This window comes from Phallusia mammillata, chromosome 5, assembly GCF_965637545.1.
Source record: "Phallusia mammillata chromosome 5, kaPhaMamm4.hap1.1, whole genome shotgun sequence".
NCBI lineage: Eukaryota > Metazoa > Chordata > Ascidiacea > Phlebobranchia > Ascidiidae > Phallusia > Phallusia mammillata.
In genome coordinates, this window is record NC_137256.1 from 24,470,267 (window position 1) to 24,494,843 (window position 24,577).

At 35.6% G+C, this 24,577-nt stretch overlaps 3 protein-coding genes across 4 annotated transcripts; 1 reads left to right on the forward strand and 2 right to left on the reverse strand.

Moving 5' to 3' along the window:
* Nucleotides 1–32: 32 nt before the first annotated feature.
* LOC145228312 (serine/threonine-protein kinase haspin-like) lies at nucleotides 33–22,744 on the reverse strand. Its single transcript, XM_080093332.1, has 6 exons — nucleotides 22,627–22,744; nucleotides 22,278–22,554; nucleotides 1,821–2,007; nucleotides 1,282–1,496; nucleotides 809–994; nucleotides 33–579 (listed from the first exon to the last, which is right to left on the reverse strand). The coding sequence occupies exons 2-4, from the start codon at nucleotides 22,343–22,345 to the stop codon at nucleotides 1,308–1,310; spliced, it is 444 nt and encodes a 147-aa protein (XP_079949458.1). The 5' UTR covers nucleotides 22,346–22,554; nucleotides 22,627–22,744; the 3' UTR covers nucleotides 33–579; nucleotides 809–994; nucleotides 1,282–1,307.
* LOC145228303 (ribonuclease inhibitor-like) lies at nucleotides 10,381–19,796 on the forward strand. 2 transcript variants are annotated; one of them, XM_080093321.1, is made up of 11 exons: nucleotides 10,381–10,475; nucleotides 11,483–11,522; nucleotides 11,651–11,728; nucleotides 13,223–13,264; nucleotides 14,510–16,278; nucleotides 16,683–16,841; nucleotides 16,979–17,137; nucleotides 17,520–17,681; nucleotides 17,896–18,057; nucleotides 18,472–18,624; nucleotides 19,054–19,796. In XM_080093321.1, exons 1-11 carry the CDS (start codon nucleotides 10,428–10,430, stop codon nucleotides 19,162–19,164), a joined length of 2,883 nt encoding a protein of 960 aa, XP_079949447.1. In that variant the 5' UTR covers nucleotides 10,381–10,427; the 3' UTR covers nucleotides 19,165–19,796. The 2 variants fall into 2 exon arrangements, with proteins under 2 accessions (XP_079949447.1, XP_079949448.1); XM_080093322.1 differs by having other exon boundaries at nucleotides 10,397–10,475; nucleotides 14,510–14,610.
* On the reverse strand, nucleotides 20,095–21,639 carry LOC145228311 (serine/threonine-protein kinase haspin-like). The gene is made up of 3 exons (XM_080093331.1): nucleotides 21,133–21,639; nucleotides 20,669–20,853; nucleotides 20,095–20,444 (listed from the first exon to the last, which is right to left on the reverse strand). The coding sequence occupies exons 1-3, from the start codon at nucleotides 21,374–21,376 to the stop codon at nucleotides 20,367–20,369; spliced, it is 507 nt and encodes a 168-aa protein (XP_079949457.1). The 5' UTR covers nucleotides 21,377–21,639; the 3' UTR covers nucleotides 20,095–20,366.
* Nucleotides 22,745–24,577: the final 1,833 nt, after the last annotated feature.

Below are 24,577 nucleotides of genomic sequence, written 5' to 3' on the forward strand. Positions count from 1 at the left end.
TTATTGTTGTTTTTCCTGGCGTGACTGAACCCAATTAAAGTAGCCAACTGTCACCATGCCAACAGCACATGTGTATGTCTAATGCATTTATCTTTAGTTTATGGCATGTTGTGCTGATGAAGCAGATTTAAATAGTTTCTTAGTCACAACAGATCAATGAACCAGATACCAGAATATATAACAGTTTGTTAAATTATGTCGACCTGAACAAACGAACCTTGAGTATTTCCCTTCTATTGATCAATGTCAAAGACACAGGGAATTTCTTTAGGGTTGAAAGGTATAACAGCTTTGAGGTAGCAAGTGCATTATTAAACTACTCATAAAAATATTGAACCAGAGAGTAGCACCAACTGATTCATGGTCTACTGCGCGGAGTTTAAAGTCACAGCGATTGCACAAATCACTAAAAGCACAGTGATAACATTGAGATAAGTGGCGAGCCTGTCATCTGTTGAAAAGTGAACTTTTTTGCACAATCTCCTGACACGAAGCGAATGTTAAAATCGTTTTTGAGAGTTGCCGCATTTTTTGAATCGACTGACGGTGGATTTTTCTTCGCTTTGATTTATATTGGACCTGAAAACATTCACAAAAAGTGTCATAGTTTATCTTTACAGCAAAATAATAGATTAAATGGGATAACACAAACTCCATTCTGTTTGGCCAACCATTTATTTGTCTAAATAGGTGGCCAGAGCAAATTGCCCCTTACATACAGAGTAACAGGTTGCAAAGTCAGAGATTTAAGATGGAGTTAATTCTAAGGTTTTTAACCAACTAATGAATTCCATAAAATCCAACACACCTGGTTGATCAACTTATCAATGAGGTAGTGGATCCATAAAACATTAGTTCTGGGTCGAAAAAGTGACCAATCATTTCCCAATTCATCTCGCATCATTCTGTATATTTCAAACTGATAATCCACACTTGAATCAGCATTGAACAATTCCTCGTCATTCGATAAGTCTTGGTACAAGGAAATCCCACGCTGAAACAACAACAAAACTAATTGTTTTACAGGAAATCTCTGGTCTATTCGTTTTAATTTAATGCAGTCAGGGCAATTTAAATATGAATCCACTATTTAATTTAACAGGGTAACTTACCATATGCAGTTAGATAATCGCTACCATTTTTGCATCAAGCATATTAAAAGAGTAACTGTTAGCACAACACTCAAAGAACTTGTGAAACATATTAACTGCATGCAGTATTTTGGTGCAAATCACAATTTTAATGTATTTCCAGCTTAGATTGAAATACTATACACAATACCTTTGGTCATCCGCGACAAAGTGAAGTCAATTATTCTTGTTGAAATCCCGCTTGTTTCTGAACTGTAGCGTGTTCCCATTCAGAGCAAAACTGAAAGATTTTGTTTCAATCTTGTGCACAAGGATGTTACCCCAGTGAAGATCTCGATGTTCGAACATTAAAGTATGCTCGGCCACTGCTAATCCACTGATGGTCTGCTTCAAAGCTGAAAGTGACTGAAAAAATTGTATTGAGTTTTTTTTACTTGTTACATTGATAGTCAAAGTATGTGATAAGCTGTAGACAGTGTACACTGTTTCGACCAACAAGGTCTCAGTGCAGCTGGTGATAAGAGATTGGTCATATAAGCTAACATATCCACGTTTTGACACTCCAGTTTTTTGGGAGCAACAAGCTGAAAAGCCATGCCTCACCGACCTGTTTGATGCCACAACTTCGCATTAAAGACAGAAAAATGTGAAAACTTAGCAGTTCAATAAAGGCTTATCAAAAAGCTAGTAGCTTTGCTAGTGTGGATTACAATAGAATAAATACAATACCTGGGATGTATTATTGAACCTAAAATGTTCAACGTCGATTCCGCCATCAGCAAATTCAAAAAAAACATAATGCTGATTTAGGTTTTGACAAAAAAAAAGCCGATCATTTTCTGATGTCTTTGTGCTGTTATATTTGTTCCATGCATCGAGAAGCACAGCTGGGTATGGCCCATATGTCAGATGGACTCTACAAACACAAAAATGCATTATTAATATATATTTTTAACACACTATAATATAAATACAAAATGACTATGTTTTGTGTTGGGTTACTTAAAACATGTGCTTATTGCAGACAAAATCAAATTCCCTCACATGCATAGCTTATTTCACATTTTTAAACAAAAACATTTTCACCGGTGTGTGATCACAGTACACCAGGCCCATTGAAGGTGCCATACCAAATCAGCCAGTCACCAAGCATTCACCACCATATGGCAGGGCATAGGCCAGAAAAATCTAGCTGTGATCGCTGGTCTGCATAGACACTTCAGGGCTGATCCCAGTTATGAATTTATGTTCATTTTAACTAAAGCCAGTGGTTCTTAACCAGGGAAGCACACGCCCCTAGGGGGCGCCAGACATTCCAGGAGGGGGGCAAAAGTTAAATAAACAAATATATTTAACTTTGGACTCACCTCCCCCTAAAATTAATTTTGCAAATGATTGCGAAAACAAAAAGCAACAAATATTATGATGCATATACCTTGGCGTAACACAAATTTTAAACAAGGCGATATGTGGCAAAGTTTTTAGTTGTCAGTTTTTAAACTGCAAGTCGGATAATTTTAATTAAAATCTGTTTATATACTTCTATTTTAATAATCACGCTCGAGAGTCACATGGGTTACAAGCCATGACGCAGCCTTTCCCAAACTGGCATTCATTAGGCGATTTTGATGAGACCACAAAAGGTTCATGTCTTCCCACGATCTTATTTGTACTCAGAGTATGCCGCTGTTTAATCGTAGAATTTTGAAAAATATGAAAGTGTTACATAACAACTAATGCACATCTATTTTACCACTAAGATCTAATAGACAATTGTTCGCACGCAATTATTATTCTGTGTTTTTGTCTGTGATGTAACAAATGATACTTATGCCTTTGTAATCCTTTTATACCAGGTAAAATGTATTATGAATGTTTGGACAATCTTTAACATCCCTGGGCCGTAATTAGGTGATCCCTGGTTTACAACATTGGCCATGGAAACTGCTGGTAGTTCCATTGCTACATGTGTTCAAAAAAACTGTCGTTTTATGCCTGTTTCAAGGGGGTGTGGAGTGTGTGACAAACACCTTAGGGGCGTGGACAAAAAAGTTTAAGAACCACTGATTAAAGCCAAGTGTTTTTTTTATGGGATCTATCTGGCTTCACCAAATGCCACATGCGCGTTAAGGTTCATAACTTGTTATTAGCAATATTGTCAGTGCACAAACACATACATTACTCACAAACTTGCTTAACTGGGACGTGACACTCTTTAAAGTCAAGTCGCCCAGCTGGTGTAATAGTTATGATGTCATACTCTGTTTTTGCTGCAATGGGCACTGATTGGAGGCATGACAATAATCTGGTTCTGGGGCACCCTGTTATCTGTAATGAAGTGGGTTGGTTTAAAAAGTAAAAAACATAAATGTAACTGTTTTATGTTTAACTTACACATACCATTCAAACAACTTTTCTCGTAAAATTTTTTAAAGCAACATGCTGCAGTTTCAACAGGTATAATTTACATCAGATATGTGCCCTCAGACATTACAGCAATCAGTCTGAGTTTATGTAAGTATAACAACAGGTTTATTTTAACCAGTGTTTCATACCGGAACGGAACGAAACCAAATAACGTTATTCGTTCTGGACCGATATTTTCATTTCGTTCCGGTCTGACCGAAATAAATTTATAACGGTATTTTTCGGTATTTCGGTCTTAACAAAAGAACATTTCTTTGTGGTCGTTACAATTATTCAACGAAAAAAGAAAGAAAGTTGCAACACATAAGAATTATTGTCGGTAGTTGTTACGTCACATAACATTTATTGGTCAAACAGATGTAAATTGTAGGAGCTTCAATTTTTATTACAGTTTACCGGCGCAAAATTTTCAGCAATTGTTTCACGTCAAATGTTCAGAACGAAATACCGGAATAAAAAATAACGGTATTTCGTTCCGTTCCGGTATTTTGAATATTTTTTATTTCGGTATTTCGTTCCGGTATTTGAACCAAAAATTATTTATTTCGTTCCAGTATAACATTCCGTTCCGGTATGAAACACTGATTTTACCACTTGACATTAAATTGCGTTAACATATTTGTGGTGCTAGGACTTGTTTTAGCAAAGATAAATTGCACAAAATTAATTAATATCAGTTACTTATTTCACCTTGTTTGGGATTCTTGCACTGATGAAGCAAACTTGACAACAATCACTGGCAAGAGTAGTGTGAAATGGGTTTCCCGCTCTGTTTAAAAACAAAAAATTAAGTTGTTTGCTCTGCGCATGCTTGAAGAAAGCTGGCAGTTAAAAGGAGCATGGGTCAATTAAAGAAACACACATTTGAATCCACCATATAAATATAGATGAAGAAAAGTTCTAGGGTGCCAGCATTCCTATTTTATAATAGCTGCTTCCCTACGGATTTTAAGTGGGGTAGCATGCCACCCTTGCCACCCAAGAAATCAATGCAGGGCAAACTTGTTGTATACTTTCGGAGGCAGAAACAAGGTTATCTTTATGGCACGGTACTTCAACTAAGAAGTAGTAACCTATATAGTTCTCAGTTACCTATATAGATTTGCGTTGTAAAAAAATTAGGTTATGTGCAAATTTAGGCTGGTTTGCCTCTTGCAATCCAACACAAAGTTACTAAAATAGCTGATAAACTTTCACCTTTGAGTTTAAAGTTTCACATGACTGTAAATATCTGAAACAGGTTTTCATACTCGGGGCTCATCCAATATTGATTATTCCATCACAAACTCGATGACGTGACACTAACATCCCATGAGTTCATCTTTGTTGGTTTTATGACACACCAGGAAATTGACGGATGTCTCTGTACAAAACAAAACAATTTGTGTAAAAATGTTAAATGTTAGTTTTATGCAAGCAGTAACATTACCACCTTCCCAGATGTTAATTAATTGTTTGCTATATTAAGTTACATGAAAATAAACAAATTTGCATTCCAATTCAATGGTCATTTAAAATGTGTTTTTTACTATCATGCCAATGTTGTAGTGTATTGATATAGATTTACACAAATACGGACAGGTATTTGATATTTTTAAATACTTACATTTCATCAGACAAACTTGCTTTAAGTGAATAACAAAGATCACCGTAGCCATGGCCATCATAAAGACATTATCCCGCAATAGTTGTTGCGGTAAACGACAAATTCTCCCGTTTCTGACACATTTAAATCCAACTCCATTCTGCCAATCGTCATCTTCCGGGCAACCATTGCACACATTTCCATCACGTCAATGGTTCAAACTTATTAAGTTACATCAGAACCCATATATAGTGGTTATGGTCAAGTTACTTATTAATTACGACAATAGTATATCCCGTGTGTACTTTTCACCGTTGTATTCCCCCCTAAACAACAATACAAGATATTTTTGTTTATTTTGATACAGCTAGAATTAAAAAACAAAAAAATATTTAAAACACAGCAATGCTGTAGAACTATATTAAGCCTATTTAAGCAAAAACAACGTAGAAAAATTTAGTTTTTATTCGGAGGTTTTACTTGTCTTAAACATTTCCTTTTAATCAATGCAGTTTTCTTAACAAGAACATGTGCAAACTCTATGCGGGTCCGGATTGACAACAATCGATGGTAAAAAATAGAAAACATATGTTGAAATTCTTTAAAAATTAATTTGCATTTTAAACCAGTCGAAGGCGGCGTAGTTAATGAGAAGTAAGCATTAAATACTTTAAAACATCCTTAAAACCCCAACTCAACTCATTATATATAACACACAACCAAACACTAGAAGTGGCGCGTTTAAAAGTCAAGCTCGCTTGTCACTTCCACAAAATAAAAGAGCGATAGTTGGACAAGGACTTTATGCGGAGAAAAAGTTCTCTTTTGTAAATCTATGACTTAAAAAAAAAACGGAACACGGTTAACGAGAACACGCATTCAGTTTTTGGCAAAGGCTTTAATTGTTCTGCCGAACCCATCTGCAATAGGCTAAATAAGTGTTTTACATTTTTTCAGCCTATGTATATCATTAAGGAAGTAGTATGTATTGTTGCGATGTGCTGAGAGAGTTCGCGTCCGGTTTGTGTTGGTCACGGTCAAAATAGTTTAAAATATCGGTTTTCAGTTTGCGACAAGGAATTTGGCTTTGAGCGCCTAAAACGAATCTTAACTGATGCAGGGGTAAAAGTGGCAATAAAACATTAACAAACTGGTGTTACCAAAACCTATAGATTCTACGTAAACAATTTATTGATCAGGTTGAAATCATATGAAGCCTTGTTGTGACGTTGTGTATGCTACTTCAGACAAACTAAAAATTCGTTTTTGAAAGTTGATTTATTAATTCCTGTTTAAATAACCTCACTCACAATGATGAGAAGCACTTTTAAGTCCGGTTTTGCGCGCAGTTTTACTGCCAAAGTCCCCAACAACCATCGAACAATAAACAACAACAAGCTGGGTGGAATCGTTTGCTAGAAAATAGCTTAAATTTTGTTTTCAGGCGCATCCCGACTTACGTGGCTATGCTACAATGAAACAAATAACAAATATGTTTTCAAGTTGCGTTGGTGCATTACATGTTTAGCGCCACGGCGAATTGGAAAAACACAAGTTGTTTGTTCGTTTGCAGGTATGCAGTCGCATTCTTTCGCTGACAAAGGTGATTGGTTCACGTTTCACTTGACTTGTTCCAACAACGTTTGCTCCATGCGCTTAGTTTCTATAAATCTCCATACTTTTTCACGTGATTCGTTTCTTATGTTCTCCCTTTTCATTGAGGCATAGCCGCCGTGTCTTGTCACGTTTTACCACGAAGAGGAACCACGGTTTTTCTTGTCGCTTTGAAGAACTTAGTTCCCTTTTTGGTTCATTTATTCGTGCAGTCACTTGAAGTTAAGTTCAATATCAAAAACAGTGGAAATCTTACTAGAATCTGAAAAACTGTTAGCGTAAAAATCATAAGGATGTGCGCTGGCCAAACATCAGTGTTTGCGACTTTTACGTTGTGCTCATCTTAGTACGAACTCAACAACCGCGAAGCAAAATTCATTATTTTGTTCCACGTCAAACTTACCTGTTTTGGGAGTTTGCCTAAAATAATTTAATAACGTTGTTGTTGTGACGTGTGTTGCCCTTAATCTTTTACGCTACATGTAAATGTTGCACAGAATTATTTTTTCCTTGTTTTTTTGGTTTAATAAGTTTCCGTTATGATGTGATTTAGTTGGCAACAGTAAAAGGCGATTATTCAAAGCGGTCGCTCTTCATATGATGTCAACGTTGCGAAGCTTTTTTTCAGCCACAGACTCGGTCAACGCTCCAACTCACGTCAACTTAGCATGGGTTTGTTGCCCTCGCCTCGCCACGTAGGCAGACATTTTGGTCGTTTTAGAAAATCTAGCTACTTTTTTAGTTTCAATAAGCGCATTCGAAAAAAGTTGAATTTATGCTAGAAAATGGGAAATAATTGTGATTTAAAGCGTTTTTGAATAATTTATTTTTGATAAGAATTGCAATTAATTTCATGGAATTGTGTTTAGTTGTTGCATGTGAAGGGTTAATCGAACAATAGTACACAATACAAAGCCTATGACCATCAAAAATAGGGTTTTGCAACTGATAATAGTAAAATTGTTCCTAAACCAAAGTTGTTGTTTACGCAATGCAAAACTACTCTACTCTGTGCAGCTAATTTAAGAAATTGATCTCTTAAGTATTCGTATATCTTTTTCATCTTAAATGTTTGCACTCTAAACCTTAAACATGTACCATTTTGGGGGATAAAATACAACTAAGTTAATACCTATTTAAGTTTCCAAAAACTATGTTATTTCCTATTTAATCTATCTGGTGGGTCTGAACCTTGGAAAACATGGTTCCAGACATATTAATTTTGATACCACTGCAAAGGGGCCATGCCCCCCCCCACATTTTTTTGAAATTGTACCCTTTAAAAATAAATGTGCTATATCGATTTTTAATTATTTGTTTATGACTGAATAACCGAGAGAATGTTAACTAAATTGCCAGACAATGGTTATTATCAAACAACAATGGTCATTTACACATACGCTGTGTGCAGCTAAAGCAATGATAATAACTTTTTTGTGTAATTTGCCTCAAAAAAATTGCTGGGTGAATTGTTCGCTATCATGTTTGTGGGCACAACTATGTCGTTTTTTTGTTTTCGTTGGATGTTCTTTAACTTGTTAAACGTCACAAAATATTGCCCCCCCCAAAAAAATTTTCCGCTGCCTACGCCACTCAACCAAAGACGTTGTTTATGTGATGCAAAACTACTCTACTCTGTGCAGCTGACTTAAGAAATTGTTCTTCAAAGTATTCATGTGTCTTTTTTATCTTATATGTTTGCACTCTAAAACTTAAACAGGAACCATTTTGGGGGGATAAAATACAACAAAGTTAATACCTATTAAAGTTTCCAAAAACTATGTAATTTCCAATTTGATCTACCTGGTGGGTCTGTACATTAAAAAACTTGGACACTGCACCGATTCTATCACCATTTGAAAATATTATATTGATCATGTGCTTTTTGATATAGCAGCGCGATTTATGACTGTCCAGCACTTTTATGAGTGATATATTTTTACAATTTGCATCAATTGACATTGTGTAATAAAGTTGCAGTGGCTAAACTTCCATATAACAACAAAGTAACCGAAAGAAATGACCAAGACTGATTATTCCTACATATTCTGGGCAAAATTTTTGCGCGAAGTGCCGTTTCTGTTGCTCACGTAGCAACCCAGACGCGAAGCACGCAGCCACGCAAACGAGAGAAGCGCGAAATGGGACTTCCCCACGCGTTGCTTAAACAAAAAGAAATTCGCGTTCCACGCTTCGCACGCGCTTGGTGTGCACACATGTTTTGAACCCCAAATAATTTAAAATGTTGGAGTGTAGAAACTTGGCCTTTTTGTTTTTAGTTAGGCTTCTTTCTGAGTAATGTGTCATGTGCGTCTAACTTACTGAGGTATTTTAATATTTAGCAAGAATATGCAAGCCAATAACTTTATGTACTTTAGTAATGCAACAATGTTTTCAGCGAAAATAAACTATTTTTATGGACATAAGGGGGTTGCCCAAAAGGGAAATCCCGAATAGTAATTGTTTTCCAACATATGTTTACATTTTTTACAAAATCTGTAAATCTTTTTTTGGGAAAGTGAGTGTGGCGTCCAAACATTACTTGTTTTTGTTCAAATCGCAAACTCGCTAGCACAACAATCTCTTGAATTGCTTAGAGCACATTATTCACACAATCGTAAAACCTTGTCGGAAGGTCGTTTGCACCTGAGATTCCAGTTTGTTTTAAAGCAGTTTACGAAACAAATTCAGTTCTCTGCGCTGTCTCCATAACAACGTTTGACGTCAATGCAATAAACATGCTATTTATTTGTCGCTTCTGGCTGGCACTGTCATGTTGATAGGAAGTACAAAAATAACGTAAAATACTCTGTAAGTTTTGCATCAATGCACAACTTGTTAAAGCAGCTGCCGATCTGGGTTTAATTATTTTACCTTTCATAGAGCGTTCTTACCATAATGTCCGCATAAAATCCAGCCTAATTTTACTAACTTCAAAACTGATTAAACAACTGAACCAAACAAATCTAAATTTACACTTTTAATTTTCCCTAACACATCTCAAATGCAGTGTCACTAAGTATTTTATGAACGACCCTAAAGTTTGATTTTACTTCACAATGTAAATTCACAAACCAAAGCAAATCCAATATTAGCCAATATGCACCTGTTTTTTTTCAAATTTTGCTTTGCGGTAGTGACACTATCCCCTGTTACCAGTAATAGCAAAATTTAATTGTACCCCATGCATATTTGTTTAGGACTTGATTGCTTCAGGTCACTTCTTAACATTTTGTGTCTGATTCAGCATGAAGAGTATTGAGATATTGTACATTGTGGTGTAGAAACAGTACAGACATAGTGAGATGCTGTAAAACACAGATTAAGCATGTCACACGTAAAATTAACTGTTTGCTACACATTAAAACTAGTAAATGCTGGATTTTTAACATCCATGTATAATTACCAATATAGATCTAATTGTTTAAATTTTGATTGATCAGTAAATGTTTGCTAATTGTTGCTATCTTCTAGCCGTAATGAAGATTTTTTTTAAGTAAAGAAAGTTTGAGCTTATTATTAATTTCTGCATTGTTTACAGAATGTGTTTTTTAAATTTGTATATAATGCTCTTAGTTGGTTTCATTAACAGTTGCACATCTTCACGCGTTATGGCACAATTCTTATTCACACCTTTTTTATATTTTTAATTAGAGTGTTTAAACTGTAGTTTGCATTTTTACATGCAAAAATAATCCTCTAAAGCTGATATGTCTGAACAAAGAAACTTGGAACCTGGGACAAGTGGGTCAAGTGAGGTAAACTTTTGTAAATTAATTGTTAAAATCTTGTATTTGTTTAGAAATATTAATAAGAAATTTCTTATTTCATAATGAATGAATTCTAAGGCTTGGAGACCTTTGTTTAGGGGTCAACATTTACAAATTTGGACAATCCATTTTTTTAACAAAACGCTGTATGCCACATAGTTGTACTCATGTACTCTTCCAAAAAATGAATGTATCAAATGAACTTGCTAATATAGCAATACACTTGGTTTGACTACCAATACACTACCAGGGCAATCATCCAATAAAATGTATAATTGTTCCTTTGTATACTGTGTAATTCATTGTGTGTTTACCAACATATACAAGTTGACCCATGTAAAATGTTTGCTGGTAATTAACATCTTTTTAGGGTGTTAATAGTTGTGTAAAGTGTAGTGCTAGTAAACTTTAAATAAAGACTGTGTCATATTGTGACCTTATTACTGTCAATAAATTTGATTTCAATATAAGAAACAAGCACCAAATGACACAATTTCTGAAATCATACCAGTATGCAGAATTGAACATAATAATAACCCGCGCCCCCCACACTAAGGTCCCTTTGGCCTGGATTAGTCCTCTAAGCCAGTGGGTATCAAACTTTTTTATTGTGATGCCTGTGGAAAAGTTTTCTGGACTTGCGATGCACCAGCAAATAAAAGTTAATAAGGAAACTTATTATCAAAGTTGTTTTTAATGATACAACAACAAAAAGCCACGAAACTGAACTATTCTGCGACATCCTTGGAAGAAATGATGCACCAGGGTGTCACGGCACACAGTTTGAGAACTACTGCTTCAAGCATTCGGTTATGCTCTGTCATGGCACTGTTTAGTCCCCTAAACCCTCTCTGAGCCCTTGTTATGGACCTGTCAAGTACACCCAAACCCTAGATGTTATCATTATTTGAGTCATATGTTGTGATACAGAATAAAGGGCCACAAACACTTAAGACAATCTACATGTTTATGCAATATATTGTTTGTTTTTGCAGCAACTCACTCCTCAGGCATTACAACCTTCTTACCAACAAGGTTAGTTAAAATATGTTTACATATACGGTTTTGCATGGATTTTGTCACAAGTACTTGAGTTTTAAACTGTATTACAAAAGAAAACACTTAACATTTGCTGGATCAATTGTTTTTTTTTTAAATTTTAGCCAAATCCGTTATTGTTCTTAATATTTCTGGAAATTACATGGGGACAACTAACTTTTATGTGCCTGGCAGAGATCTAAGTAAGTTATTTGTTCCTAAAATTGTTTTGGTGCACTTTAGGATTTTGTTACTTGGACTGCCAAAGGTTTGTTCAAATTAGACCATTTTTTTGTTTTGTGCACTACACTAATAGCAGCATTTAAACTGAAACTATGGTTAAAAAAAGAGGAAATGTGAATATTTTTCGAACTTAAATTTTAGAAGTAGATTTCCAATATAGAAGTTTAATTTACTAATATAAGCTTTTGCTGTTAGGCATAATATTAACTTTATAGAGCCCTTCAGTCAATTGTATGTTTGTCCCAACGTTTCAACGTCCTATACAAGTTACCCTCATCAGGATAAATAACACAGAATTTGAGTAGTACAGTGCACGATAAACAAAGGAAGAAGGGAAGTAATTGGTAAAAGATTGTGGCAAAAACTGCAAGCCAAAGCATGTTTACCTATTTTTAATGTATTAGGGTTTGCCATACTTCAGGACATGTCAGGGAATTTAATGTTTAAAACTGCGTCAGGGAGAAATGTTAAAATGCACTTAAAAGTCAGGAATTTAAGAAAATTTAGATTAATTTTATAAAATCAATGGATCAACAGAGAAAATTTCTAGCAGTCAGCTACCTCTGTGTCTATACCATGAAACGTAAAGAGGTAAACTGACGACACAGGTTAATGCACAAAGTTACTGTTTCGTTTGCAGCGTGTGTGTGCGCGTAATGATACCTGTTTTTTACTAGTTGTCTAATAATACGCGAAAATGCAGAACTAAAATTCGCATCTGAAGAAAACACTGTGTTCAATGCTAAATAGGAACGTGGGTAGTTTCATTTGCTTCCACTGCTGACGAAATGGTGGTTTGCCAAGTGTACCTAGTACGCAAGGAACTAACTAACACCAAAAAGTTGAATGTCGTCAGACATTAAACGTTTTTACAGTGGCATTTCATTTCGAATTTGAAAAGGTCTTTGTGGCTCCCAGTGTTTTTTTTACTATGTTAAATTGGTCCGAATGGCTCTTACAGTGGTAGGTTGGCGACACCTGATATATGTGCTCATTGTTTCAAGGATAGTGAGAGAAGTGAGCTAAGCTTACTATTTCCAACTAAACAGAAGCCTAGGCACAATGTTTATCTTCGTAAAGTATGATTAGACTAGAGAGAGTATTGTTAAAAAAACTGGTTTATACATAGTCCTTACTAGCACTCTTTTAATTTCCTTGGAACATACTTTGTAGCAGTTTCGTGATACTTTTTACTATTTCAAATATTCAAAATTTATGCCATAATAGAAGTGTTAGGGCTGCAAAAAAGGTTAGCGAAACTAAGACAAAATTGTCAGGGATTGTATATCATCCAAATGGTAACCTTACCCTAATACCAATAATTTTTGTTTACTTGTCAAACTTGCTACCGGGGCCTCTGACAGAAAGTCAGAAGGAAAGTTACTATCTACAACATGTGCATTGTATGTAAAACAACTTGTTAGGTTTTTCAATGTCTGATATCTTTTGTTTAGATGTCAACCCTTCCAAGATGCCCTTCAACATAAAGACTGAGGGTAACCTAGTATTTTTTTCTCTATGTCTTGTGTAGATTTGTCTCCAACATTTGGTCAAAAGTGATTTCACACTTTGTAAACTTACACATGTTGTAGACATTTGTCTAAAGTTTTTGTAAATTCAAAATACCTATATTTCCCAAAGTAAGCAATCATTGCGATGCATACTTACATAATTAATACATTGCTAGTTGTTGAAAATAAGTTGTAACTTTTAGTTAAATTCATGCATTTTAATCACATACATATTGTCTTTTTTGTGGTCATGGGCTATTTAGGTCAAAAACACATATTTATAAGCATTAAATATTTCTTTATCTACCATACAAGACATAAAAGGAGTAATTGGTTTACAATTGGCTACAGAGTAAAAGTCGCACAAACAAGTGTTCAGCTGAAAATTGTTCCTTAACTGATTGGAATAACAATTACTTTGGTTTGTTAGTTACACTGTGAGCGGTGACCAATTCATCTGTGTGGTGATACACAGTATAGTTTAGCACAGCGCTTCCCAACCGGTGGGCCGCGGCCCATTGGTGGTCCGCGACGTTCTTTCTGGTGGGCCGCGATGCTTTTCAAACTACTACCATACTAATATAGAGGTTAAAACAAGTTGCACAGTTTGTGTGAACGTACTTTTAAATTCAACCATTTTCCTCAAAAATATGATACTACTCACTATGAAAGCCGCATGGCGCATAAGATTTTACGTTAAACAAAGCTTTATTACACAAACAAACATGCGATTGAAGCGTCACAACAGTACTTGAACTAGTTGTAAAATCTTGATGCTGGAACTCTCTTTGTTGACTTAATTTGGTCTTTGCGTAGCTACAAAATGGATAGTTTTTTTTATTGTGGTTTTCTCGCAATATTATACAGTGGTCCACCAAAAAAAACAAAATTTTTGAGTGGGCCGCGAGCTGGAAAAGGTTGGGAAGCACTGGTTTAGCATTATGCGGGTATAAGTTTCACAACAATAGTAATCCAATGCATTTAGTTCCAGTATAAGGCAGCACAATTTAGTACTTCAGTAAACCTGTAAGGTGGGAAAAAAACATTTTAAGAATAAAGTTTTTAAATTGGCTTTTAAACGTTTCTACTTGCTTTGGTGATTTGGTATTATTATGACCTAAATGCAACAACATCACAACAATTTCATTTGCAATGGTAAAGTCACAACAAAATAACAACAGAATCTACCAACATTTTATCAACAAGTTAACTTTGACGTGTTTTAAACAGATTCAGAAAAACAATCTTTGAAAGAAAATTGCCTAAAATATGTAAAAGCAACAGCTGACATAACAAACCGTGTCCCTCTGCAAGCAACAAAACAAGAGAATGTAAGTAAAGAAGAGTTTGGAAATACAAGCAGCTGGTTGTTCAAAAAACAAACTGACAAAAAGAATATACCTCCAGAAAGTTTATTTGAGGAGGCATCACTTTCATATGATGAGAAAATAAACTCATTACATGAAACAACAAACAAACACCAGCAAAATGTGGCCGGCCTAACAGGAATTGCTGGGATAGGAAAAACCACATATTGCAAATTTGTTTTAATACATTGGACTGAGTCACATCCACATTCATTTGTGTTCTATATTTCCATACGTGATGTTGACTTCATGGAAAGAAGCAATCTTTTGAAGTTCCTTCTTGTGTCCACGGATCATGACTACAAATTCAAACCGGAAACAGATGATTCGATTTTAGATGAAATCAACAAATCTTCAGACACACTGATTGTTATCGACGGGCTTGATGAAGCAGAAATAACAGGTGATTTTTCAAAACACCCACATGGCATGTCACTCCATCAAGAAAAAATGCCTTACTGTATCCTGATGAATCTGCTGAACTGTCGCTTACTTCCCAATGCAAAAAAGTTGATTGCTTCCCGACCAAATGCATTTTTAAACTTTAACCCAGAATGCAAGCCAGTATTTATGCTACAAGTTTTAGGTCTGAGCAAACAATCTCAGAATCTTCTCTGCAAACAGTATTCCAAAACTGAAGAGCAACAAAAACATGTCCAAGATGAGCTGGAAAAACAACCCAATGTATCTGCATTGTTGTTTATTCCAATCTTTGCAAGATTGATCATTCCATACTTTGTTGACAACCTGGAGTCAAACAAACCAGTTTTGTCAATTTCTGATGTATTCCTGAATCAACTTGAGCAATGGCAGAAAAACCCAAAATTTGTCACAGATAAGAAGCATTTGAAACAACTAACCAAGCTGGCTTTTGATGGTGTTGAAAATTGTCAATTTTCATTTCCCAGCCAAGATTTTGTGAAACATGGCATAGAAATGAAATCGATTGAGCCATTCATGTGTGCTCATGCTAAACATCAACATGGTATGTTGGTTTTGGATGGGGAAAAAACATTTTTCTTTATTCATGCCACATGGCAGGAGTTTTTGGCTGCACTTCATCTCATGGTGTTTGTATCCTATGAGGAATTCTCTTCCAAGATTCAACAGATATTTCAACAAAGTTCCTGGGAGGTGGTTGTCCGCTTTCTCTTTGGATTCTGTCATCAAAAAGTTCAAGAAAAACTGAAAAAAACATTTCCAGACTGCCAGAAAGTGGACAGAAAGGGAAAGGTTGTGAAAACACAAGCCAGGAAGCTTCTACCAGATTTGAGTGAGTTATTTTCTGATATCCCCTTAACTGCAGCAGAATTTTTCAACGACCCCATAGAATCAAATTTACAAATGGTTAAGTTTAAATCAAGAGAAAAAGATTCCACACTTTACAACATATGCAGTTGGGCAAATGAGGCCAAAGACGATGATTTAACCAAGGCTGTTGCCAATTCCCTTCCCAACCCATTGTTACTATCAGGAGATTTTCTTCCCCACCAAGTAATAAGTTTCTGTCATGTCCTATCAGCTGCTGAAGAATCTCACATACTTAATGTGGGGGATTGGCAGAATCCATCCACTTTTACTGGACTGGGTCTACATACATTACTGAGTACCATTCAGCAATCCACACACAAAGTAAAAATCTTTAAATTTATTTTTGACATAAAAATGTTAGTTTTATTATAATTTTATAGGCAACAATAATGTTGTTGTAATTTCAGATAATATTAATATTAACCAGTAAACCGTTATAAGAAAATTTGACAAGCGTTCAATTTTTTACGTTGCATTCTGCTCCTACGCACCAAACATAACATGATATTATCATTATGTATCATTTAAAAATGATGACACAGCTGCAAAAACCCATCACTGATAAATATGCTAAAACAATATTAAATGGAAGGGAATAGTTAATGCTTTAGTATTAAAATATGTTTATTAAAAACATCATAAAACAGACAGCAAAATGTGCGGATTTTGTATGAGAGGTTTTGTTTATTGTTATCAGCCTAATGCCCTTTAATATTTTTTGACAGATCCCCAAGTTGCATTTGATGGATGTTGACTTATCAGTGGATTTTGAGATTATCTTGGAGTTTCTTCCTGGTTTCACTGAACTGACACTACATACTTGTGGTTTGACAATTTCTATGGTGAAAAATCTGGTTGGTGTCATCACACAACACAACATCCATGTATGTAAATTTGTAGTTTGCAGGATATTGAGGGCTGATTTTTGTTTTTTTGTCTGAGCAATGATTTGATATAATCACCGTGCAAAGGTACATGACAAAATTGTTTTCTCAAATAATTTTATATTTGTGTCTTACAGTTGTCTCATCTTGAATTGTCTGGCAACAACCTCAATGGTGTTGGGAAGTATCTGGCCAAATCCATCCACTTGATGCAGGCATTAGTGCTTGTAAACTGCAACTTGCAAGAAAATGATTTCATTGCAATAGCTGAAGCCACAGCAAAGCGAGATACAAATGTAAGTTTATTGTGTTTTACTTTTTAACATCTAAACTATTATAGATGTTTGTTGGCTTTTATGAGACAAGATGTAATATAGTTATAAACAATTAAGTTATATTATAATATAATTAACATTTAGTTTGACCCATTTACCAGTTTATTCTTTGCAACTTTCAACTTGTTTGGAAATATAATCATTTAGCTCATAATATCTATGTGTTATGGTTGGTGTTTGTTACATAACAGTACTGGTTGTGATAAAGACAATAGAAAAACAATTGTGAGTGTCATGCAATAACAATGGGCATTGTTTAAACATTGTCTGTTTTAAGTATTTTCACACAAATAAAATGTTACAGATATATTCCAGGTAACAGATGCATGTTGGTGTTTTGTAGATGAGCTGGCTGAACTTGAGTTTTAATGTGATGTCCAAGAAATCTTTGGACAGTTTTGCACCGGGCGTCCATAAACTTGATGGGATGTTGTTGAATGAATGTTCAGTCACAGGTGATGGTCTTGAACAACTGTGCCTTGAAATCAGCAAGCGGCAAAAACCAGTAAGCTACTAACGTTTAAACCGTTTGGTTACTTTTGCAAAGCTTAGCAAAATACAGGCTTCGTTTGCTATTAGTATTTTTTGTTTGTTTTAAACACTGTTGCAAAAATCAGCTCAAAAATTTTTGGAAGTTGGTAAATTTCTGAAAATCACTTGTGTTGCTTTTCCTTATCTGTTTAACCACCACTTCAACTTTTATGCTGATTTGTTTGCAGATGAATGTTCTTTATCTTAGAAGAAACAACATTGGGTTGATTGGTGTCAATCATGTGTCATCTTGTGTTTACAACATCCGTGTACTGTGGTTGAATGATTGCAATTTGACCATCACTTGCTTGCGAGTATTGATTGCTGCCATCCTCAACATGGACCACTCAGTGAGTTGCAAACTTATATTTGAACACAGCAGAATTTTTAGGTGTTTGTTTCTGTGAGGTGACTCAAAAATCCCCAAGCTGGGTTAAAACCACAAACCTCACCACTATAGGGATTGTACTGACCACTCAACTATTGTTGCAGTGAAAATGTTTTGTGAATTGTTTAGGTTTGGAAGTTTATGTTCACAACATTTTTTAACACTGCTTAATATTTCACAGTAAAAATATTTAAATATCAATCCCAATAATATTTACTTATGTCTCAGTTCATACTCTTTTTTACATTCACATATTATTTGTTGCACTGCTTTCAAATTGCAAAAAAACATGTTTTGTGATTTGCATGTCACAAACAACATTTTCCTCAACAAGCTGAAAAAATAAATAAATTTATAAAACCTTTTATGTTTACAGATGGTTTATTTGGATCTCTCCGAAAACAAGTTTGGTGATGAGGGGGCAATTGCTCTGGCCACTTGTTTGGTAAAAGTTGAAATCCTTGGTGTTTCAGATTGTGACATCACACCAGTTGGGGCAGAAGCTTTGCACAAAGCCAACATCGAACTGGTGAGTTAAATTTGTGCCTTTATTTTCTTTCACAAGTGCAAAGTGGGAACACATAACAACTTTTTTACAACACAACTACTGCAGTACCGTAATTGGAAAGGTTAACTTATTATTAGGTTATAAACAAGATATTTTCTTGTTCAACACATAGATGCAGTCTTGAACATGGCATTTGGTTGTGTGCCATTAAACAAGAATATGTTTCTGCTTTTGTACTGGAGTTTGAAACAAACACAGTACCGGAACTAAAACACAGAATTTGTTGTTTTTGGTAATGGCTCAAATGTATTCTTGCTATAACCTATATTTGTCACTCTTGAAATCACCACACTATGTAATTTGGATGAACAATCATAAATAACGAACATTAGATTATTTTGCACGGAACTTGATGATATGTAGGTGGTAAAAATATATTGTTATTTGCAGAAACGCAGGATTGGTGGTCTTCCAGACATATCACAAGCAACTGCAGCAAGCAGTGTTGAGAGGCCACATGAGGTTGCACAAAAACCAAAGAAGCTCTGTGCAATAAGTTGAACTTTCAACACTTCAACTGAACTTACTGACAATGTCATGATTTTGCCGCAGATTGTGTTTATTGATGCTATGTTTCAAATTTTCTACCAAAGCTTTCATAGCAAAATCATAATTTCCCACCACCAATTACATTTCCACTTTTGTTTTCCCAAAATTTATTGCTGGGCATTACTTTTTGAGTAATACTGGCTTATACAATGTTGTTGAATTAATGTTCAAAAACTAAATACTCTGATTGTTCAGATGGCTTATATTTCTATGCTTGCATGTTTTGATTCCTTGCTTTGAAATCGGGGGCAACCTAAGGTTCTTGTGACACTTGCAGTTTAAAAAGCACAAATAAAACCATGTTTCATATTTTTGTGGTTTTGACAGAATTTGAGTAGCGAACTGTCACCATGCCAACAGCACGTATGTATGACTAATACATTTATCTTTAGTTTTGTTTCCCCGATACTTTGTTGCTCGCCATTAATTTTTAAATGATATCTGTATATACATTTGTTGTATAGAAATCAAATCCTCTTTTTTTTGATGGCTTATATTTCTGTGTTTGCATGTTTTGTTTCTTTGCTTTGAAATTTTGACACCTGCAGCTTGAAGATCACAAATAAACCAACTATTTTATTGGATTTTTTTTCCTGGAATGACTGAACCTAATTAAAGTAGCCAACTGTCATCATGCCAACAGCTAATGCATTTATCTTTAGTTTGTGGCTTTTTGTGCGGTTAAAGCAGATTTAAATAGTTTCTTTGTCATTTAGAACTTATTTTGGCCTAAATGCACACAACAGATCAATGAAGCCGAATATATAACAGTTTTTGAAATTATGTCGACCAGTTGTTCAGGAAAACTGACCTTGAGCATTTCCCTTTTTTATCAATGTCAATGACATATAAAAATTTCTTCATGTTTGAAGGCATAACAGCTTTGAGGTTGCAAGTATATTATTAAACAATTTAAAAATATTGAACCAGAGAGTAGCACCAACCGGTTCATGGCCGGTTGCACAGAGTTTAAATCCACCAACAGCGAGGAGATGCAAAATATTATCATGCAAGGAGAACAAGTAATATCACAATTATGATTTTAGTCACAGCGATTACACAAATCACTAAAAGCACAGTGATAACATTGAGATAAGTGGCAGGCCTGTCATATGTTGAAAAGTGAACTTTTTTTCACAATCTCCTGAAGAATGTTAAAATTGTTTTCGAGAGTTGCCGCATTGTTTGAATCGACTGACGGTGGATTTTGCTTCGCTTCGATTATAATGGACCTAAAAACATTAACAAAAAATGTCATAGTTTATCTTTACAGCAACGTATTAGATAAAATGGGATATCACCAACTGCATTCTGTTTGGCCAAACATTTATTTACCTAAACAACTGACCAGAGCAAATTGCCCTTTAGATACAAAGTAACAGGGTTGCAAAGTCAGAGATTTAAGATGGAGTTAAGTTTTTTATCCGACTAATGAATTCCATAAAATCCAACTCACCTGGTTGATCAACTTATCAATGAGGTAGTGGATCCATAAAACATTGGTTCTGGGTTGAAAAAGCGACCAATCATTTCCCAATTCATCTCGCATCATTCTGTATATTTCAAACTGATAATCCATGCTTGAATCAGCGTTGAACAATTCCTCGTCATTCGATAATTCTTGGTACAGGGAAATCCCACCTTAACAAACTAATTGTTTTACAGGACATCTCTGGTCTTTTCGTTTCAATTTAATGCAGTCAGGGCAATTTAAATGTGAATCCACTATTTAATTTAACAGGGTAACTTACCACATGCAGTTAGATAATCGCTACCATTTTTGCATCAAGCGTATTAAAAGAGTAACTGTTAGCACAACACTCAAAGAACTTGTGAAATATATCAACTGCATGCAGTATTTTGGTGCAAATCACAACTTTAACGTATTTCCAGCTTAGGTTAAAATACCAAACACAATACCTTTGGTCATTCGCGACAAAGTAAAGTCAATTATTCTTGTTGAAATCCCGCTTGTTTCTGAACTGTAATCTGCCCCATTTAGAGTAAAACTGAACGATTTTGTTTCAATCTTCTGCACAAGGATGTTACCCCAGTGAAGATCGCGATGTTCGAACATTAAAGTATGCTCGGCCACTGCTAACCCACTGATGGTCTGCTTTAAAGCTGAAAGTGACTGAAAAATTGTATTAAGTTTTTTTTTCATTTAGTTGTTTGTTGGTAAAAGTATGTGATAAGCTGCAGACAGTGTACACTGTTTCGACTAACAAGGTGGTCATATAAGCTAACATATCCACGTTTTGACACGCCAGTTTATTGGGAGCAACAAGCTGAAAAGTCAAACCTCACAAACCTGTTTGGTGCTACAACTTGGCATTAAAGACAGAAAAATGTGAAAACTTAGCAGTTCAATAAAGGCTTATCAAAATGCTGGTAGCTTTGCACAGTGTGGATTACAATAGAATAAATACAATACCTGGGATGCATTATTGAACCTAAAATGTTCAACGTCTATCCCGCCATGAGCAAATTCAAACAAAACATAATGCTGGTTTGGGTCTTAAAACAGTTTGATCCTTTTCTGATGTTATTGTGCTGTGATATTTGTCCCATGCATCAAGAAGCTCAGTTGGGTATGGCCTATATGTCAGATGGACTCTACAAACACAAAAATGCATTGACCCTAGGTTAAGTACTTTCAACACACCTTTCAAGAAAAGTACTTTCAAGATTTTTAACACATCATATTACTACACAAAACAATAGGGATCGGCCGAACCGAGCCAGAATCAGAGTACTCAGCACTGAGCATCGCTGTTTATAATGGTCGGTGCTCAGCCAAGCAGTTGCACAAACTGACCTGAGCACTAAATTTACATATTCATGCCCTGCTAACATGCAAAACTATGTCGAAGTGGTATCTAAGAACAAAAATGACTTTTTTAAAGCCTTGGGTGGTTGAAATGCTAGTGAGACCTTGGAAAGCTACAAAATGCTTGATGCCCAACCAAAAAGAACATTTGCAGTTTTAGATCAAGAAAAAAAGGCTTTACATAAACTTCCAGTGTTTAGCTGATGCTTTTCTATCAATGTTTTCAGCCTCTTACCTTTTGTCCTTTGGAGATTTACAATAAAATCTTTCTGATGCCTGACACAATGTCTTGCTCTCATCCATTCAATGTCACTATGTTTGTGCTGCACCCTTCCTTCCGGCGCCGGAAACTATCAACAGGGTTTCTTTTGGTGGTTTCTTTTCCTGTTGAACCCCACCCTCTTTCCCTAACACGGGTGGTTAGATTAGGTCCCAACCTGGCTGGTTCCACCAACGTTTCCCCCCCAGTCTTGATGTCCCAATGCGCCAACCTCACCCTCCGTTGTGAGTCCCTGCCACATAACGCTATTAGTAACGGTGTAGCTGCACCGCGTTTATCATCTTTCCACCAATTGTGCCCTTACCTTTGTCGCGCTTTATAACGTCCCAACGTTGCGCAGCTATTTCCGGCTTGGTGAATATTTTAGTGCAATTGTGCTGCTACGATTTGTATCACCGGCGAAATAAACTCAAGTCACTCAACTCACATTCCATTATCACAGTTTTCATAGCCGTCACACACTTGGCTATTTGGAATACTGACCAAAAATCTGATAAATTATATAATTACTTAAGTAACTTCCTGGAAACCAGAAAATAACAAAACATAAACACATTGTTTAAACTTTAATAGTTGGACTTAAGTGACCTAATTTTCATCAAACTTCACAAGAAACCAAATTCAGTATTACTTATAGTTACACAAACTATTTCTAAATAGCAGAGCTTAGAAACTCTGACTTTATATCATAACCATTCCGGTGACAGTCCGTGAAATCATAAAACAGAGATTTGTTTTAGTTTTACCTATCTGGGCATTGTTTCTCATCAATGTAGTCTCCTGTACAATAGAGCACTCCATCACAAATTTCATTATTGCCAACATCAATTCGTTTGACAACTTTAGTTCCGTTGGCGTTTGGCAAAGTTACCTACAGTTGCAGTAAAAAATAAAATTGAACCACACCAAGTGGTGACTTTTCAAACCAGCATAACAAAAATGTCTTTTGTACAATTAACCAGGTTTTGCATTTATCTAAAATTATGTAGTGGATGAGATTTACATTTTTACAAGAAAATTACTGATGACTTTTACGTCAGTGGCCTTTGCATTGAGTTTAAGGACCCACAAGAAACAGCAACCACTGTTATACCAAACAACTTACATTTTTTGTGCATCCTTGAAGGAATGGTGCCACACTCATAGCACTTGCAAAAGGAATTGTACAGTTGAATTTTTCCTGAACATCCGGACATTTAGCATTACACTTTGCTTGAAACTATCCGGCAGGGTTTCTTTCGGTGGTTTCTTTTCCTGTCGAACCCCACCCTCCTTCCTAACACGGGTGGTTAGATTCTAGGGCCCCCTCGACTGGTCCCACCAACGTTCCCCCCCAGTCGTGTTATACTCACAGTGCGCCTAACTCACTTTCTGGTGAGCTCCTGCCACATAACGCTTTATAATACGGTGTAGCTGCAGCGCGTTTAATCATGATCCACCAATTGTGCCCTCCACTTTTTTGCGCCCCATAACGTCTTAACGTTGCGCAGCTATTTCCGGCTTGGTGATTGTCTTTAGTGCAATTGTGTCGCTATGTTTTTTTTTTCACCAAGCGAAATAAACTCAACTCAACTCAACTCAAACACTCATCCGGTGGAAACACTGGGGGTACTCCCCACTCAGCACGAATCCCTGAGGCCACGTTACCTGCAGGGCATCCCAGCATCTGTTAACAATCTTTTGGAGCACGACAAAGTCCCATGGCAGTTACTAAAACTGCAAAAAATATACGGTATAAATCAAATAAAAGCGAAAAACCATTAAAAGTAGACGAAATATATTTTTTATTTTAACTTTTCATCCAAATTATTGATGCAATCAGAAATTCCATTGCATACTGACGTCCTATTCAAACATTTAGTGACATTTCCTATTTCCACAATAAACCCGACCCAGTAGACACAGTGTTGGCAATCTAGAGACAAAACAAAATTTTTAACTATTTAGTTTATATTTATGGTAAAAACAACATTATCTTGTTGGCCTGAAAGACTTTTTCTTACCCAACATTTGACGATGAGGACATGATGCCAGGGGCGGCTCGTGCTAGGGTGCTGCGGAGCTGCAGCACCCCCTAGATATTTTTACTTAATACACCTACCATAATATTACAAATAACTTTCATTATTTTAATTTTTTTTATTCCTTAGCAATATATAATAAGCATAATTTCCGCCCTAATAACCTTTTTTTTTATTAAAAATTTTTTTTTTGAAACACTAATGTATATCTATGCTGGAACTGCAGCTCCAGTT